Source organism: Adiantum capillus-veneris, chromosome 25 (genome assembly GCF_014529385.1).
Source record: "Adiantum capillus-veneris isolate H3 chromosome 25, ASM1452938v2, whole genome shotgun sequence".
Lineage (NCBI taxonomy): Eukaryota > Viridiplantae > Streptophyta > Polypodiopsida > Polypodiales > Pteridaceae > Adiantum > Adiantum capillus-veneris.
In genome coordinates, this window is record NC_140955.1 from 86,128,862 (window position 1) to 86,148,199 (window position 19,338).

The 19,338-nt window shown below is 42.1% G+C and overlaps 1 protein-coding gene across 1 annotated transcript; it reads left to right on the forward strand.

Annotated features, from left to right (window-relative positions):
• The first annotated feature begins 1,667 nt into the window (after positions 1-1,667).
• Positions 1,668-2,333, forward strand: LOC147425209 (uncharacterized). Its single transcript, XM_086500035.1, has one exon. The coding sequence runs from the start codon at positions 1,668-1,670 to the stop codon at positions 2,331-2,333; it is 666 nt and encodes a 221-aa protein (XP_086356161.1).
• The last annotated feature ends 17,005 nt before the right edge of the window (positions 2,334-19,338 follow it).

Consider the following 19,338-nt stretch of genomic DNA (forward strand, 5'->3'; position numbering starts at 1 on the left):
TCCATGCGCCCATATTCCTGGCTGACAGTAGGCTTGACATGGCCGCCAAGAACTTTAACAATGAGTTGTAGGCCATAGCAGATGCCAAGGACTGTAACGTGATGCGTGGAGGTGTACGTGAAAAAGGAGGGGGGCAGAGAAGGGGAGCTGGGCTCGTGGACAGAGTGCGGGCCTCCGGAGAGAATGACGAGAGAGGGGTGTAGGAAGTGGCAGAGAAAGCCCCCTCCTTCTCCTCCTGCTCTGCATCAGCAGTAAGATTGGCAGGAAACTGGAACATTTCCAAACCCTCATCCCTTGCAAGGAGTACCCAGGAACATTGTAGCTGTTCGCTCAGACTAATGGTTTAACAGAGCGTTTAAATCGCACACTCAAGCAAGTAATTGCTGCATTTGTAGATCCTTTGCATCAAGACTGGGATCAAGTGTTGCCGTTTGCAGTACATGCATACAACACTTCAGTCCAGGCTTCCACACGAGTTAGTCCTTTTCGAGCTTTGTATGGGTGCGATCCTGCCTTCCTCCTGATATGGCAACATTACAACTCACACCATCCAAAGCAGATGCGGTTGACTGGCTACATTATCTCCAACAGCAACAACCTCTTCTCCGTAGAGCCCTTCTTCACAATTTACACATAGCACAAACCCGTCAGAAAAAAGCTTATGATGAAGGCCGGATCTTGGTGGAATACCCAGTGAATGCTTTAGTACTACTGTACTACCCCATTCGACGCCCGGGTTTGAGTGAATCTTTGTTACACCGTTGGGTTGGGCCCTACAAAATCCTGCACAGGCTCCGCACCAACACCTATAGATTGCAGCGATTGTCTAACAACCGTATCACCACTGCTCACATCACGCGCATGAAGCCTTATCACGCCCCTTCACAGACATGATGACCCCCTTCTTCTGTTTTTGGGGGGAGGTGTGGAGTAAGTCCACCTGGCAGTACCGGCCAGTGTTGATGTAAGCCTATAAGGCAAGAAAGTGTATCTTGATGTAGGGGGTACATGCTATATAGGAAAGAACGCGGGCCTGAACGAGGAGAGAGGTTTTGAGTCCAATCTTGAGATCAAACGCACTGTGTATTCCACAGGCCTAATCTTGGAATCGGGTTTCTGCGTATGTGGAGCAGTAGTGGACAGGTAATTGAGTAATGCCTGATTTGTGTGGCTAACGTGAAGCATCATGTTGGAGATAGTCTGCAGCATTTGCTCCATTTGTGTGTTGCTGGTAGTGAACTCAGGATGCATAGACGCATCCTCATAGTGAGGAGAGCTGGGTGCTTGGTGTGGAGAGAGAGGATGACTCATTTTCTGGGCAAGAATGAGATGCACAGGGGCGGGCTATGCTGGAGAGCAATAGATAGCTGTCTCCTTCCCGCCGTCTCCACCAATGTGGAATACACAGTGCGTTTGATCTCAAGATTGGACTCAAAACCTCTCTCCTCGTTCAGGCTCGCGTTCTTTCCTATATAGCATGTACCCCCTACATCAAGATACACTTTCTTGCCTTATAGGCTTACATCAGCACTGGCCGGTACTGCCAGGTGGACTTACTCCACAGGCCCAAGTCTTTTTCGGGGTTTTCGACCGAAGATGTCCTCACATGGTTGGACCACTTCGACAACGTGGCTAGTTATCATCGCTGGTCTGATGATCGCAAAGCGATGGAAGCGCGCACTCTTCTCGAAGGCGTGGCCGCGACTTGGTTCATCCAGCAACCGGAGGACGTGAAAAGTGACTGGGGTATGCTCAAATCTTTACTAATTCAAAATTTTGCTCACCAGAACATTACCCAGAGTGCTTTACAACAACTGCATGTTTTAAAACAACAACAATTAGAGCCTATCGCCCAATTTTCTGTCAAAATGAATCAACTGCTTCTTCGCGCCGACCCTACCATGTCCGAGGAAATGAAACTCTTCTTTCTTTGGCCTCGTCTGCGACATGACATTTCTCGACGTGTTCGTGATCAGGGCCCTACTTCATTTCATGCGGCTATTCATATTGCACAATGCATTGAAGGTACATTGCAATCTGACATTTCTACTGTGTTAACATCGCAACCTTCTGCTCAAAGATCTGCAGGAAACTCACATCCGACACCCATGGATATTGATATTCAAAATGCTCAAATCAACTCAAGGCCGGTCAACTCCAGGAGAGCATTACCTGATCGTGATGCTCAAGGACGTCCCAAGTGTTTTTACTGCAACACATATGGCCACATTAGGCGGCATTGTCGTCGGCTCCAAGCAACTCAACAACATCAAAATGCACAAATTCAACTGGCTGATGCTGCTGCCCTGGTAGAACTGCCGGAAAACATCTAGGCGGGACGGTGGTGGAAGAGCATCACCCGCATATTCAAGCAGCAGCATCTTCCGGGCGCATGGTGTGTTCATTGCCAGTTCAAATCGAGGACACATCACATGAGGCACTTCTAGATTCTGGGAGTACAATCTCTTCTATTAGTCAGGAGCTAGTCCAGCGATTAGGTCTTCTCACCAGCACAGCTCCTCCAATCACTGTGTTGTTTGGAGACAACAATCAAAAGTATCATTCCCACTCACAAGTTTTTTGCACATTCACAATAGCCCACAAACAATTCACTCATGCATTTTATGTTTTGCCTAGACAGTTGTTTCCCATTACATTAGGTTGTGACTGGTTTGTTAAGACCAAAGCTCAATTACACTTTGATTCTCAGCATTTAATTTTGCCAAACATAGTTCCCCTTTCAATATTTTGCTCACATCGAGGGCCAAATTTTGTGCATGCACAGTATGTTGTTGTAGATCAAGATACACGTCTCCGTGACGTCCGCATAATGCTACATCAATTTCCCAAACTGTTTAGGACACATAATTCCCCAATCAATCTTCCTATCACGCATCGCATCAATACCAGTGATGTTCCCCCAGTACGCATGGCCTCTCACCGTAGGTCTCCTTTAGAGAAACAACGCATCAGTCTGGCAGTCCAAGATATGCTCAGAAAGGGAGTAATTAAACCCTCATGTAGTGATTGGGTCTCCGAACCCCATTTGGTTCGGAAGGAAGATGGCAGTTACAGATTTTGTATTGACTTTCGGCCGCTTAACAAAGTCACCATCCATGATCTTTACCCCATACCTAGAATAGATGACCTGTTGGATCAACTGGGAAAATCGCAATACTTCACATCCCTTGACCTGGCCTCCGGGTATTGGCAAATCCCTTTGCACGCATCTGACGCCCACAAAACTACTTTCCGAACACCTATGGGTTTGTACGAATTTACAAGAATGCCGTTTGGTCTATCTGATGCAGGAAGCTCGTTCCAGAGAACAGCCAATAATATCTTTGGCGATCTCATCGAACAGGGCGTGGTCTTAGTGTATTTAGACGACATTCTCATCCACACACAGAGTTGGGACCAGCACCTAGAAGTATTGCGGGAAGTATTGAAGAGAATTCAGGACTACAAACTCCAGTTGCAATTCAAAAAGTGTAAGTGGGGCAGCACCAGGCTTAAATTTCTGGGTTTTATCATCTCCGCAGCAGGCATACAGATGGATCCTTCAAAAATAGTTGCCATTCAGGATTACCCTCCTCCAACTACAGTTAAAACACTCCAAAGTTTTCTAGGAATGGCTAATTTTGCCCTGCGTTTTGTCCCCAACTTGGCTTCCATAACCTATCCTCTTCGACGACTGCTCAAAAAGAATACTAGGTACAATTGGACATCAGCATGTCAGCAAAGTTTTGAAAAGCTCAAGCACGTCATAAAGGAAGCAGCTCTTTTGGCTCACCCCGATTTCCAAAAGCCATTTAAGCTTCAGACAGATGCGTCAAATCAGGGTTTAGGAGCAGTGCTCCTCCAGCAAGATGATCTCTTGCGATGGCAGCCTATTTCATTCATCAGTCGGTCCCTTACACAGGCTGAGGCTAACTACTCGACAACTGAAAAGGAGTTTCTCGCCATAGTTTGGGCTTTTCACAAGCTACATCCTTACCTTCATGGGACGCAGGTAATGGTTGAAACAGATCACAAGCCTCTCATTCATCTGTTGCAAAAGTACCACCCTCCTGGGCGATTACTACGCTGGGCTCTTGCTTTGCAGGAGTATCGGTTCTCCATCAGCTATTGCAAAGGCATCCACAATTTCGTGGCTGATGGGCTTTCTAGGGCTGAACACCAAGCAGCACAATTCACCCCCCCTCCAGCAAATCTACCAGTAGCACTCAATCAGATGGCTGCCTTGCAACAGCAAGACCCCGAAATTCAGCATATACTCCAAAAGCTACGGTCAGCATAGTCCACAAACCATCAGCAAAGGTTTATGGTATTCGATCAGGTTTTACACTATGTTTCTGAGGGCCAACAGCCGCGGATTGTGGTGCCTATTGCATTACAACCTCTCTATTTACAATTTTATCACGCTCATCCCATGTCAGGACATCTAGGCTTTCACAAGGTTTTAGAAAAGTTGCGCCTACACTATTATTGTCCAAAGATGAGGCATTCAGTCTCCGACTTCCTTCAAAGATGTGAGACATGTCAAAGCACTAAATCTCCCCCTCGGAATACAGGACAGCTAGCCCCAATAGTGGTCAGTGAAGCATTTGAGCTGGTGGGCTGGGATCTAATGGGCCCTTTCCCCACATCTGTTACAGGTAATCGCTATATTCTCGTCATCACAGAATACTTAACCAGGTGGTGTGAGGCAATTGCGCTCCCAGATGCAACTGCATCTACAATCGCTACAGCACTCTTACAAAAGCTTATTTTCAGCCATGGATGTCCTAGACAACTCTTATCTGATCAAGGAACACAATTCAAGAGTGAAGTCCTCGCGATTCTAACAAAAAGTCTGGGAGTAGCTCAACTCTTTGTTTCCCCATATCACCCTCAGACTAATGGTTTAACAGAGCGTTTAAATCGCACACTCAAGCAAGTAATTGCTGCATTTGTAGATCCTTTGCATCAAGACTGGGATCAAGTGTTGCCGTTTGCAGTACATGCATACAACACTTCAGTCCAGGCTTCCACACGAGTTAGTCCTTTTCGAGCTTTGTATGGGCACGATCCTCGCCTTCCTCCTGATATGGCAACATTACAACTCACACCATCCAAAGCAGATGCGGTTGACTGGCTACATTATCTCCAACAGCAACAACCTCTTCTCCGTAGAGCCCTTCTTCACAATTTACACATAGCACAAACCCGTCAGAAAAAAGCTTATGATGAAGGCCGGATCTTGGTGGAATACCCAGTGAATGCTTTAGTACTACTGTACTACCCCATCCGACGCCCGGGTTTGAGTGAATCTTTGTTACACCATTGGGTTGGGCCCTACAAAATCCTGCACAGGCTCCGCACCAACACCTATAGATTGCAGCGATTGTCTAACAACCGTATCACCACTGCTCACATCACGCGCATGAAGCCTTATCACGCCCCTTCACAGACGTGATGACCCCCTTCTTCTGTTTTTGGGGGGAGGTGTGGAGTAAGTCCACCTGGCAGTACCGGCCAGTGTTGATGTAAGCCTATAAGGCAAGAAAGTGTATCTTGATGTAGGGGGTACATGCTATATAGGAAAGAACGCGGGCCTGAACGAGGAGAGAGGTTTTGAGTCCAATCTTGAGATCAAACGCACTGTGTATTCCACAATAACATCAACATAACCATAAACCCTCAATGGTTTTCCAACATCACTTTGGCATCAAAATTTCCAACAAATTGCATCAATTTTTGTGCAAAAACTAGCACCGCAATGTGCTCAAACGCCTTCACAAAAACATAGTCTTTTGCACATAGAATTGAACCAACTTTGTGCATACAAATCATACACGAAACCTGCAATTTATTTTCAGAAATCAGATGGTCAATGCACTTACATTGCATCACTATTAGCATTGAAATTACAGTCCATTTGACGATTACACACTTGTGTGTGTGTGTAGGCAACCGCACCGCATCTTTACCTACAAGCACACATCATAAAAAATCATGTGTAGTATCAAATTGCATGAAATAAAACGCACAATTGCATTGGGCATGCATCCAACTCTTGATTAAAATCAACTCCAAGAAAAATGCCCAATTTGGCAAAAATTAGTGAAAATTAGTAACTAGTCAATGATTTTGGCTACTCATTGCGCACAAATGGAGTGTAATAAGAGTGCGTGGACACCATAAGAATGTTGTCCCTACACCTAATTAGACTTCTACTTGTGTGTAGCACAAAAAACACCAACCAATTAACGAGAAATTAACCCCAAAAATAGGCAAAATTAGCAAAAATTAGTGAGCTAAAGAGGTGAAATTAGTGATGAAAATCAATGTGTGGGGGTTGTTTTGTGTAATGTAAGCCTCAATCTTTGAAAATCTAAGTCACATGCTTACTAATTTGCCTCCAATTAGGGACAAACATAATCCAAAATCGATGAAAATTAGTGAATTAGCAAGAGGGATTACCCTCTTCTAATCAATCCAATGACACCATTAGCTTAGGATATCGATCCCCGGCAACGACGCCAATGTTGGGGCATCATAGCATAGCGGCATCCACCAACATAATTGTCAAATCCGATGGATTTCTACCCGGCTAGGACATGGAGGAACATACATCACATGTATGTGTGTCAATGAGAAGATTAGTAAGGAATTGATGCAAATTTTAGAGAAGCCTAAAAAGAGGTGAGAAGACCTAGACACCCCTCTACGGTCTTGTCTACAAGCAAGCTCACTACCACTCTACCGTTCGGTCCAATCTCTCAATGCATAAGCCTAATCTTGCTCTATGCTTGCTAATCAATCACTAATCACTAAACCATCAAATATACATGTGCATAATCAAGCGCAGTGAAGCGACACATGCACTACACAAGCCTACACACACAAGGAAGCATGCTCAAGAAGAGGGAAAACTTGATTAAAGAGAGCAATTAAGACACTAATTAGAGACTAATCAATGACAAAATCAAGCATAATTAGCATCAATGCAAAGATGAGAGAGAAGAGAATAGAGTTTAGCCGTTAATTGACGCCAATCCATCATTACACGAGCGTAGGATTCTTGGAAGGTCCATAGCCATCACCTTCTTCTTCACAAGATTATCTCAAAATGCATAAAGACCTCCTTTCACATTGTGCATTTTCACCTATATACTCTAGGTCTTTTTAGAAATGGCCAGGCGCCCAAATGCACCTGACTCATTTGCACTGCCAGCTAAGCTACCTAGGTTCCATATTTAGCACAATGTTTACAAGTTGGAACTCTAATAGAGCCCAATGGAATAATTACAGTCCGCTCTTGCAGTCATTGACGGGAATTACATAAAAGTTAAGTGACCGTCGATGTTGACCGTAAGTTCACTTGATGGCGTTGGATCCTCTCTTCACTGCATCTTCACTTTATTAGTATCTTAGGTACACATCCACATCATTCAATGTCACAATCACATACTATAAATAGTAACAATATGCATAGACGCATCGGTGACATGTTGTTAACCCCGCCGGTTAGCAAAAGCATGATTGGTTGCCAAGGGATTCAAGCAAGAAAAAGGTGTTGATTTTGATGATATCTTCTTCCCTGTGGGAAAGATGACTACATTGTGGGTAGTGCTTGGCTTGGTAGCTCATGGCAACCTAGATCTGGTCCAAATGAATTGGAAGATAGATTTCCTTCTTGGTGATCTCTAGGAGGATGTGTACATGCAACAACTTGAAGGGTTTGTTGAACCAAGTAGAGAAGATCTTGTGTGTAGACTTAAGAAATCACTTTACAGCTTGAAGCAAGGGTCTAAGCAATGGTATCAAAAGTTTGACATTGTCATGTAGTCTCATGGATATAGAAGAAGTCAAGGGGATCACTCCTTGGACACAAAAAATTCAGTGTGACAGTTCATTGATAATTTTGGTACTCTATGTTGATGACATGATTAGTCAAGAAGAACACTCACGAGATTGCAAAATTGAAGCAAATGCTCAATCAAAATTTTGTTATGAAGGAGTTTTGAGAAGCCACTCAATTCCTTGGTATGTGAATCAAGAGGGAAAGGTCAAAAGGCATTCTTGAAATTTCTCAATGGTCATACATTCACAAAGTCTTGCATTTTTTCAACATGTAGGGGGGGAAGGCATTGAATAACCCCATGAAGGCATACTTGAAACTTAGAAAAGAATAGTTTTCCAAGCTAGATAATGAGAAGGCCAAAATGGTGAAGATTTCTTACTCATCAAGAGTGGGCAATCTCATGTACATGATGGTGGTTGCAAGGCTAGCCATTTCATTTGTAGTGGGGATAGAGTGAGTTTCTACATGTAGAATCTTGGCAAGAAACATTGGGAAATGGTGAAATGTATCCTCAGGTACTTGAAGCTATGGCAAGAAAGTATTTGCACTTTAGTAACAATTATGCATCCATTATTTGGTACACAAATTCAAACTATACGGGTTGTGTTGATAGTAGAATATTTGCATCTAGCTACATTTATATATTTGATGGAGGATATATCTCTTGGATATCATGTACTCAAGATTGTACGTCCTCTTCCGCTATAGAGGCTGAGTATGTTGCAACTAGTGATGCAAAAAAAAAAGGCTTTATGGCTGATACATTTAGTGGGAGACCTAAACTTGGGTAAGCAGATTCTAGTGGCATATTGCAATTGCCATTTATTTGGCCAAGAATCCCATGTTTCACTCTAAGTCAAAGTACATTGAGGTGAGATATCACTTCATTCAATATGTGTTGGTAGCAGCAGATAAGCAAATAGAGCTAGTCAAGATCCATACAAATGACAACCCCGCAGATGATCTTTCAAAGAGCCTAGATTTGGATTGCTTTTTACTTTGCATTGACTTGATGGGTGTTTGATGAAGCTCGTCATATGCTTCATGGATTTACATGTTGTCCAAAGTTGTAATTTACCACTCAAGCCACATGGGATAATAGCCAATTGGTCAGCCCTTGCATGGGACACCCCTCATATGGCTTAATATAGAATCAAATAGTGAATAGACAATAAGGTGCTCTTGCACCATTGGAAATAGTGTTTGTAGTGTTTGATCTCTCTCCTCCATCTCTAAGCACACCCCTCCCCCTTTCACACTCCACCAACTGACCACCCCATCCACACCTAAAGCTACAAGACTCCATAGTTAGAAGTATGGTCATAGCCTTCCAAAAGGACCACTTGAATTCATTATTAGCTTGCTCTCACCCTCTCAGCCCCACCCCATCCACCGACCACCTCCAACTAGTCCACCCACCTTCCCCACCCTACATGCTTGCCACCTCATTCCTCATTGCCTGAAACCCACCTAGTGTCATCATTTTGCGTCCCATGATGATGACTCACAAAATGAACTTGAAATACCCTAAGCTCACAGCAAGTCTCCACCAAGACCTAGATGACCACTACATCATGTTCAAGGAGACTTATCTTCTCAACAACCTACCAATTGATTGAGACAAACGCTCCACTACTACCAAGGCCCTACAAATTAAGCACGTGGTTTTGTTTTAGGGCCAGCTACTCACCCTCATCATGCTCACAAGCACAACCTTGCAAAATTGTCATCCAAGGACATGAGTAAGCCGTAGGTGCACAAAGGAAATCTCATTAGCTTGTCAGGTTGAGACCAACCTACTCATATGCACTCAAATGATGCACTAATCACTCATCTACAAAAACTGATCTTGACCAACCATAATCCATAACGCTCACAAGGAGGTTCAACAGTGCAAAACAACTCTAAATTGCACAAAACTTGCTAGGCACTATCCCTTCACTAGAACACACCTACCTAGAAGTCCAGTATCACCAGATTCTAACCCTGTCCCTCTCAAATACAGTCACAATAGAGTAACAGGTCAAAACCTAAAAGTGTGTGAAACTCACATTTATGAGTACCTACGTGTATCTTATCTTGTCCTCGTTCCAGAAAGCACTTGATTGTTGAAAACAGACAACATATGCGTTACTTACAAGAAAATCAACCTCAAAGGAAGAGTGCTCACGAACAGCACTATTGCGTGAATGTTGGGGGTGGGCGCATAGCTCTTGGCAAGGCTACCACAATGGCGTAGTCGGCTTGTGAATACACTGAGGGAGATGCCCGTAGTTAAGAGGATAAGATCACTGACTCTCTCTCTCTCTCTCACACACACACACAAACAGTACTCGTACGATAGTTGATTTGAAATGATAATTGATTGTTTTTAAAAAACTAACCCGTGACCTTTATCCTTAGGTCACTTAAGTTCAAAAATGTACAAGTGCTAACAAAGGTCCTACTCAATGTATGTACAATTTGGAAACGCATCCGCGTCCCTGCCGATTATACAAATAGACTCATAATCCTGATTTGACTGATCAAAAAATGAATGTTGATACATTTACATGGAAAACTAAGGTGTGATTACAATTGTTGGGCTAAGGGGCTCCACCACTCCTCCCCTCCTACTTCATGTCTACCATGACATGAACTTAGTCAATGTTGCTGGCGTCGCTCCCTCTGTGCTTGCGCCAAAAAGGTGTCGTATCGCATTGATTCGTTGGCAATCAGAGGACCAAAAACATTAGATTTGAACATGAAGAACCCGGTATAAAAAGCTTCCTCAAAAGTTTGTAGATGATGACTTGGTAAAAACTTCAACCGTATGAAATAAGCATGTAAGACTTTCTCTGATGAAGGCGCACTAAGGTCATAGGATAACTGATTGTTGTGCCAAAAGGTGTTGTTGATATGCAAACCAAGATAAGATCATGGCTATGTGCATCAAATTTTGGGGCCAGAGTTTTCAAAAGAGAACCAACTATGTGTATGATACAATGCTAACTAATTGCTTAATAAATTATCCTTATCAGTATTTCTCCACCTCCAATGTAGTTTGGTGAATCAATCTGCAGCTTTTCAATCATCTCATGCAAGTAAGCGGCATGATCAATAATAGCCCCATGCTCGTTTCCCAAAGCCCAAGTCATTGTTGTAGTGATGGCTCCATGCGGTATTGTGTACCTGGCTGGTCTTTTAGTGTAGCATATCAAAAACTAGCTATATATTTGAGTCAGGGTTACCACTTGTGGGTTTATTATATCTCTAAAGGATGGTAGGGAGGTCTGCCTGAGATAGACATTTAGGTTCTTCCTTCTCTCCTTCATTCTTGCACCATGTAAAGACACCTTTAGTGCATTTGCTATAATTTCTTTGGTGATCTATACTTCCACAAGTTCATCATCCATGTTTGATACTCTACAAGTGCCATTCTCTTGGATGGTCTCTATCAGCTGCTGCTGGACTCTCTTGAAGTCAATTGCCACTGCTGGTAAGGAAACAAAATTCCATAGTCCCATCTTCTGTAATAGTTCTCGTGTGGGTGATTTCTTCAAGTAGTTTTACACCTCCTTGGGTATCATCACTATCTCCACTTGATTACCCTTGGTGTCCTGATATGTTCCTTGATAAATCTGGAAGGAGCTGGCTTGTTGCACTTCAGCTGATATCCATGTAGATGATGGATTTAATATCTCACATAGGATGGTGTAGGGTTCAACATCTTCCATTATTATCTTTTTACCTTTCTTCTTCCTAGGAGAAGCTTCCATGGAACCTGTATCCACAAGCAATCATACAGGTGAAGTTATAGTACTCTTGCATCAAATTTGACTAAAACATAAAGATGCATCTAGTTGAGAGCAACAGTCCCCATGTATAGTTATTGATGACATGAGATTCAATGCATGGATGATTGTTTTCTGATTCATAACTAATGCCAAAATAGGGATTTTAATGATGAGGTGATGACCAATTGTAGTGAACTTTTGGATACTAGTTGTACACATGGTGCTTGGGCCATTGGTTGTGGAGGTTTCCCCTTTTTGCTGTATTTTCATAATCTGCATTGCGATAGAGTAGGAGATCTCTACATATAGCTAATTTTCACAATTTGGCTTGGCTGACTTCTTCTATCAATATAGGACATGATGTGGCTTGAATTTCACCTTTGATGGAGATGAATGTACTTCCCATAGATAGTATTTCCAGTTTCAAAACTTTTCCTGAGAAAATGTGAGTCTATCTCTCTCACCATTAGTTGGTTTTGTCTCAAACTTGGTAGGTGTGCTAAACTAAGTATAGAGATCATAGCTGTGCAATCCAGATTTGAAAACTATGCCCCTTATATACTCTGCCTTCTCTATCACGATAGAGTAGGAGTTAGGTCACAATTCCCCCTTTTCACATCTGTAGCCCCCTACATGTCCTTCTCTAGAAATTTTGATGCCCTTGAAGCTCACACTTCTTGTTTTGACTTGGTACCTTCATGGTATTCTAGTTGTTGCCATCTTGACCTTCAAATGAGGCTATCTTTCATACTGATATGTATCCAATTTCCACCAAATATTGTACATCATCCTCATTTGACCTTGGGAACCTGCTTGTGAGCCCTAACTTTGAAAATTACCTCCCATAGATAGACTTCTATCTCTATCGTGATAGAGTAGGGCAGTTGTGTAGGTGATGCCTTTTTTGCCATGCAATGATGTATATGATGTTTGTATGACATGCTAATCACATGTGGGGAGCCAAAACAAAGTTTTGATGCAATTTGACCCCTCTAGATACTCTATCACGATAGAGTAGCAAATGTGTATTTTTCCCATCTTTTGGTTATGCCATTAGTCCCCCCTTGGTTAGTGAGCTCTTCTAGATACATACATTAAGTTATAGCCAACTTTGATCAAGATACTCCTTGTTTACAGTAGTTACCCATTTTCTAGAGTTGGAGATGACTCCATAGGTGGTTTCCACCATACTTGTCGGTAATTGTGTGACTTAGGCTGGCTTCCATCCTCTTTAAGTAGTCTCCTGGAGTACTTGGTTGTTCCCATGGTGCTTACTTCACCAAGAACGACCATTTTGGCATTTTCCATACTGATGTTGATGTTTGCCATCTTAGATGAACTTTTTCATGAGTAGCATCATTCTACCTTGTTTTCAACATCCTTGGTATGTGCCCTGTCAATTTTTGTGGCGTTTGGTCATCTCGTTAGTTCGTGAGAGCTTCGTGATGCTTTGTACGATTGCTACCAGGAGAGGGATTTAGGCCCACTTTTCGTTGCCCTAATGGTGATCTAACCACTTGGTTGGTTTCCTAAAGCCATCAGTTTCTTGACCCTGAAGTTTGGTCCAATTCTGGCCACTTTTGGTTGCCTGCACTTCTGGGAGCCGTGTGGTTTTAGGGTTTTTTTGGATGCATCTTTAGCACTTCCCGAGGTCATAGGAGTGTTCTCTAGGGTCTAGGCATTGAGCCTTTCAATTTTGGTCTCATTTGGTGGTCATTAGGTCTGCCTAGAATCTATTTTGTGTTGGTCCTATGGTGTTGTGATGGTGTCAGTGGCAAGGTTTCGCGATGAAATGAAGTGAAAAATACTTAGAAGCATCGTTGACGAGCATACCTCTCATGTTTGAATATGTATGGATGATCATGCGCGAAGAACGAAAGCTGGGAATTTTATGTCCACAAGAGGGTAGTCTCTCTCTCAAAGTCTCCAAGTCACAGATGAAAGGATTTTATGTGAGCCTACCTATATGTGTTTGGGGCCCCGACATGGAATTTCTCCATATTTTTTATGTGTCATAAATTTTAGCAAGATGCAATTTAGGCTCGCAAATTTCCTCATTTGGACTCCGTTTGCTCAAAATCCACCAATTTTTGCACTTTGACCCTTCCGGAGGTTCTATTGAAAGGTCAACCTTTCAACAACGCTTCCACAAAGATTCCATAAAGATCCCTCAAATATTCTCTAAAGATTCTAAATAAAGATGCTCATGAAGTGATGAAGACGAAGATGGATGTTGTAATGTGAAGATACAAGCTCATGGACATCATCAAATATCCTGTTATTATCATTTTGAGCCATTACGGCCACTTTTGTAATGTTTACGGGAACTTCATATTTTAAGTCAGCAATTGTATTGAGGCCACAGATGCTTGTTGGATGAGCAAAGCCAACTCACACTGTTGTAATTAAGCTCTATAAAAGCCTAGGGACAAATAAGGTCATTTTGGTCGGACATTAAGTTTTCTAAGGCTTAGTATATAAGCCAAAACCTAAAGCTTTGTAAAGAGACTTCTAATAAATCTGATCTTCTGTGTCGTTGGGAAGACTGCGAGAGAGTGAGAGAATCCGTGTGTGTGCTACAGGAGCTACGGTGGTCGGAATCGCAAACGGAGAGCAGCAGTGTGTTGCCCACGAGGAGAGCAACGCGTTGATGCTTACATCACGCGCGTTCGTCTGTGTTTTGGCAGATTCACCCGCGAGCTACTTTTGGAGTTTCGGTGAGTAACTGTTGTCCGTTTTTGCATTTCAGCATATCCACACGATCAGAGCGAGTAGAGCTACACATTAGGCACTTTAGTTTTCGAAAACATCGACCTGCAAAAACCGGCCAGACATCCTACGCGTTTTCTGCACGAAGGGTATTGAATAGGTTTTTTTGGTCATGGACCTTAGGGAGAGTGGCCTATTGGTGTTGATAGGATATCCCTCAAGTTTCGTAACGTTTTGAGAACGTCTAATGGGCTTTTGGCTTGCGGTCGTATCATAGGAGACTCTCACATTCACAAAACCGATGGCATGTAGATTTGATATCTCTGTAGGAAGTAGTCATTAGTCGGTCGAGTAGAGGTTGACACCCTTTGCTTGCTTCCACGCGCCTGCGGGTCGAGCTTCGTCCTCAGTTGACATTATATGTTAGGTGAGTTCTCGCTATGTTGACGTCCGTCACGGCGTATTCGTCCAACAGGTTCCGTCACCACGCTAGCCAAATTGCACTATCTCAATTTCACTCCAGTTTTTTTCTGTGCTTTCTTTGCATTTCCCTGCTCAAGCATCTCTTCTGTTGTGTTTTCATTTGGATTATGGATTTTTTCTTTATTTTTTGTTAGAAAATAGCTATAATTAACCAAATAAATCCCAAATCAACCCAAAACATAGCAAATCAAATCTAGAAAATTTCAATAATTATTACTCTACTCATTTCACATTCTTCTCTCCTCATATGTACAATCTCACTCTCAATTGTCATCCTTGGCCTATTTTTTGCTGTTTTTGACGACTTTTTTGTCCAATTTTGACTAAATCACTCAAAATAAAATAGGTCTAATCCTATATACAATATATGCACATCCCTAGGGGCTCATATATCATTGTTTGGTCCCCAAATCTTCTTAACTACAAAGGATTATTCTTCCAGTTTCCCAAAAATCTTGCAATAAAACACAAAATTGGTTGAAAATGAAAATAATTAGAAAACATTGCCCTCTAATATTTTCATATGGCATGGGTCCGCATTTGGAATGCCTCCCCCCTCCTAGTCAGAGTCCTCCCAGATGACAGGGTATTGTCAAGGGTATGTGCTGTTCATGGACAAAAAACATGTGCTAATGTAGGCTTTGTATTGTAGCCCTATTATGCATACATAGTCAATGCATGGAAAAATTAATGCGGTGCAAGAGAAGGGTATAAGCAATATTCTTATTGGCATTTCTTGTTGAGGTTTCCTGTTGTTACCAGGTCTTGTTGGCAAATTTTCTTTGCAATGAGAAGTTATAAAACTGCCGCTCTCTGTTTGATTGTCATTTGAGGCTTTATTAGACTCTCATGGTCATTTTTGTCATGTCAATATTTGTGTCATTGAATTTTTGTTGACATGCTTTGCATTTCCAGACCTTTCTCATAGAAGTAGTGTTCTAGCTAGCCTTGTTTGTGATTGGAGTTGTTTTGGACCGGCATTGTTGTGGTAGGCTAGTGGCATCTTGATGTGTGATTGTCAGTGTTTGAGTGGTATTCACCCTAGTTTGTGACCTGTTGTTTGATTGTCATTTGAGGCTTTATTAGACTCTCATGGTCAATTGTCATGTCAATATTTGTGTCATTGAATTTTTGTTGACATGCTTTGCATTTCCAGACCTTTCTCATAGAAGTAGTGTTCTAGCTAGCCTTGTTTGTGATTGAAGTTGTTTTGGGCCGCCATTGTTGTGGTAGGCTAGTGGCATCTTGATGCGTGATTGTCAGTGTTTGAGTGGTATTCACCCTAGTTTGTGACCTGTTGTTTGATTGTCATTTGAGGCTTTATTAGACTCTCATGGTCAGTTGTCATGTCAATATTTGTGTCATTGAATTTTTTTTGACATGCTTTGCATTTCCAGACCTTTCTCATAGAAGTAGTGTTCTAGCTAGCCTTGTTTGTGATTGGAGTTGTTTTGGGCCGCCATTGTTGTGGTAGGCTAGTGGCATCTTGATGCGTGATTGTCAATGTTTGAGTGGTATTCACAGTAGCCTAGTTGTTTTGGGCCGCCATTGTTGTGGTAAACTAGTGGCATCTTGATGCGTGATTGTCAGTGTTTCAGTGGTATTCACAGTAGCCTAGTTTGTGACGTGTTTAGGCACCCAAATCTACTTGGTAGAGCTAGTTTGATAAAGTGCTTTGGATTGCCATATCTATCGATTCTTATTGGTGTTACCACTATACATATTTATCGATTTAAGCTTTGTTGGCATAGTTTCTTTCGGCTGTTGTATCTTGGTTGTCTATGATTAAATCAAGCGGTCTTTTGGAAGCCACACTTGATATTTGCGCCCTTGATGAAATCATGCCCAAGATAAATCTCTAGCATGCACCCACACTTGATGTTTCCCTGCATGATTGCTAGCTTTTGATAATACGTTTCTTGCCAATCAAACTATGGTTGTTGTTGTGTAGTGTGTTGCGGCTTTACATCTTCTTGTCTCCACATAGACACATACTCATCATAAGACAAAAGTGGTTCCAAAAAATTTTAATTCTTGAAGATTTCCTGATCAGTATCCAAATCAATGAATATTTGATTGGTCTTCATCCATGGTATTGCAAGAATATATGGCATTGCAGATTTGTTAGGTGGCATGACATGAAGGTTATGAGTGAACACCTATCCTTGTACCATAATTGATAGCATGATAGAACATAGGGTGGTTACTTCATCTCCAGATGCGACCTTTAACCTGTGTTTCTCTGGTATTTAGATTACTAAGCCAAGCTTTTGATAGAGTTCAAAAATAATGACACTGAGCTTTGCTCCTATATCCAGTAAGGCATAGGTTTCCACTACTTCTGATCCTGCATAGACTCGTATGTAAGGACTGGACCAATCCTGGTCTGATTCAGCTATGTCAGTAGTATCTTTTTGCATGAGATCCGTAATCATTTTGGAATCTTGTCGCTTTCAGTATCCGCTTCTATTGTCTGAATTGTAGGAAGAGGATGTTCCTCTTGCACCTTTTCCTCTGTTTCAATGACTGTGATCATGTTCACTGTTCTCAAAAATCTTTTGCGCTTTGCGATGCGCTTTTTGGCCTCCTGTTGGCAGATACACCACGACGGATGTCAGCATAGCAAGAACTCACCTAACAAATATGTCAGCTAAGGATGGATCTTGACCCGCAGGCGCATGGAAGCAAGCAAAGGGTGTCAACCTCTACTCGACCGACTAATGACTACTTCCTACAGAGATATCAAATCTTAATGCCATCTGTTCTACGAATGTGAGAGTCTCCTATGATGGTACCGCAAGCTAAAAGCCCATCAAACAATCTCGAAACTTCACAAAACTCAAGGGAAGTCCTACACATACTAGTAGGCCTCTATCCCTAAGGTCTTTGACCACAAACCCTAACCCAATACCCTCCGTGTGAAATCATGTAGTATGTCTGGTCGGATTTTGCAGGTCACTCTTTCTAAAATCTGAAGTGCCTAATGTGTAGATCTACTCATTGTGAACGCGTGGATATGTTGAAATGCGAAAATAGACAACGTTTACTCACCCGAAACTCCAAAAGTAGCTCGAGAGTGAATCTGCCAAAATGCAGAAGAATGCGTGCAATGCAAGCATCAACGCATAGCTCTCCTCGTGGGCAACACGCTCCTGCTCTCCGTTCATGATTCCGACCACCGTAGCTCCCGTAGCACACACACAAGCTCTCTCCCTCTCTCGTACACAAAATATGACACACAGAAGATAATATTACTAGAAGTCTTTTTTTTACAAGCTTTAGGTTTTAGCTTATATTGTAAGCCTTAGAAAACCTAATGTCCGGCCAAATGACTTGAAATGTCTCTAGGCTTCTATAGAACATAATTACAAGAAAGTGAGATGGCTTTTCTCATCATACAAACATCTACGGCCAAATTACAAGTGCCGACTTAAAATATGAGGTTCTCGTAATCTTTACAAAAGTGGCCGTAACGGCTCAAAATATATTGATGGGATATTGGATGACGTCCATGAGCTTGTATCTTCACATTGTATCATTCGTCTTCATCTTCATCACTTCATCAACATTTTCATATGGCATCTTTAGAGAATCTTTGAGGAATCTTCATAGAAACGTTGTTGACAAGGTGGTCGTCAACACTCTCCCCCTCCGAATTCTTGTCGTCGTCGACAAGACCCTATGTCGTCGCTGGCCTTGACGTGTCATTCGTGTCTTTGTGCTGGTTGAAGTTTTTATTGTCGCAGCTTTTTCTGTGAATGCTTTGGATGTTTCCAAAGTCACCTTTGGCTTGTACTTGTAGTGTATCTGAAGCCTAGAACTCTCCCCCTCCAATTGGTTGTTGTATCTTCAATTTGTTTACTGGGGTTGTAGTCATTTGTTGTTGCAGCCGATCGTTGTCTTTGCAGCTCTCTTTGTTTTGTCTTGTGGTTATTATTTGGCATTTGTACTTGTAAGCTGACTTGAACCCTTGTTGAGCTTGTTTGGCCTCTCCCCTTGACTTGTCAGTAGATTTTCAATTAGTTGTGTGGGGATGTCATGGTTCTATGTTTCTGTGTTTTTATAAAATAAAAAACAAAAGTAAAAGGTGTCTTATTTTACAAAATGAAGGCCGTGGATACCTAGAAATAACTAAAGGGAAAACCCAGTGGGAAAAAAATGCCTTTAGTCACAATTAAATGCGAGTCTATATGTACTTATATTGCGATGTAACAGATTTTTTACTGATTTTAAGTACTTATGGCCGTATGGCTACTATTATTTTCTTGATATACATTGGATAATTGTTAGTAGCTTGAAGTTAGAGTGATTGTTGTTGAGAAAAGGCTTATAAAGCCTGTTGCCACTTGGTCATCGTCATTTGTTTGTGTAAGTGCATGGGTGGAACACAAAAGAGTGTCTAATGCATATGTCCAATGTTGAGACATCTATATGCTTGCACAGAGTTATGCATGTAAACAAGATGCGGTGTGAGAGAAGAGTATTGAAGGGTGCTTCATGGAGTTAGTGTAGCTACCAAAG

What these genes read in the sequence shown, in the direction of transcription:
- LOC147425209 (XM_086500035.1), top strand. Translation starts at nt 1,668, where the DNA reads ATGGAAGCGCGCACTCTTCTCGAAGGCGTGGCCGCGACTTGGTTCATC.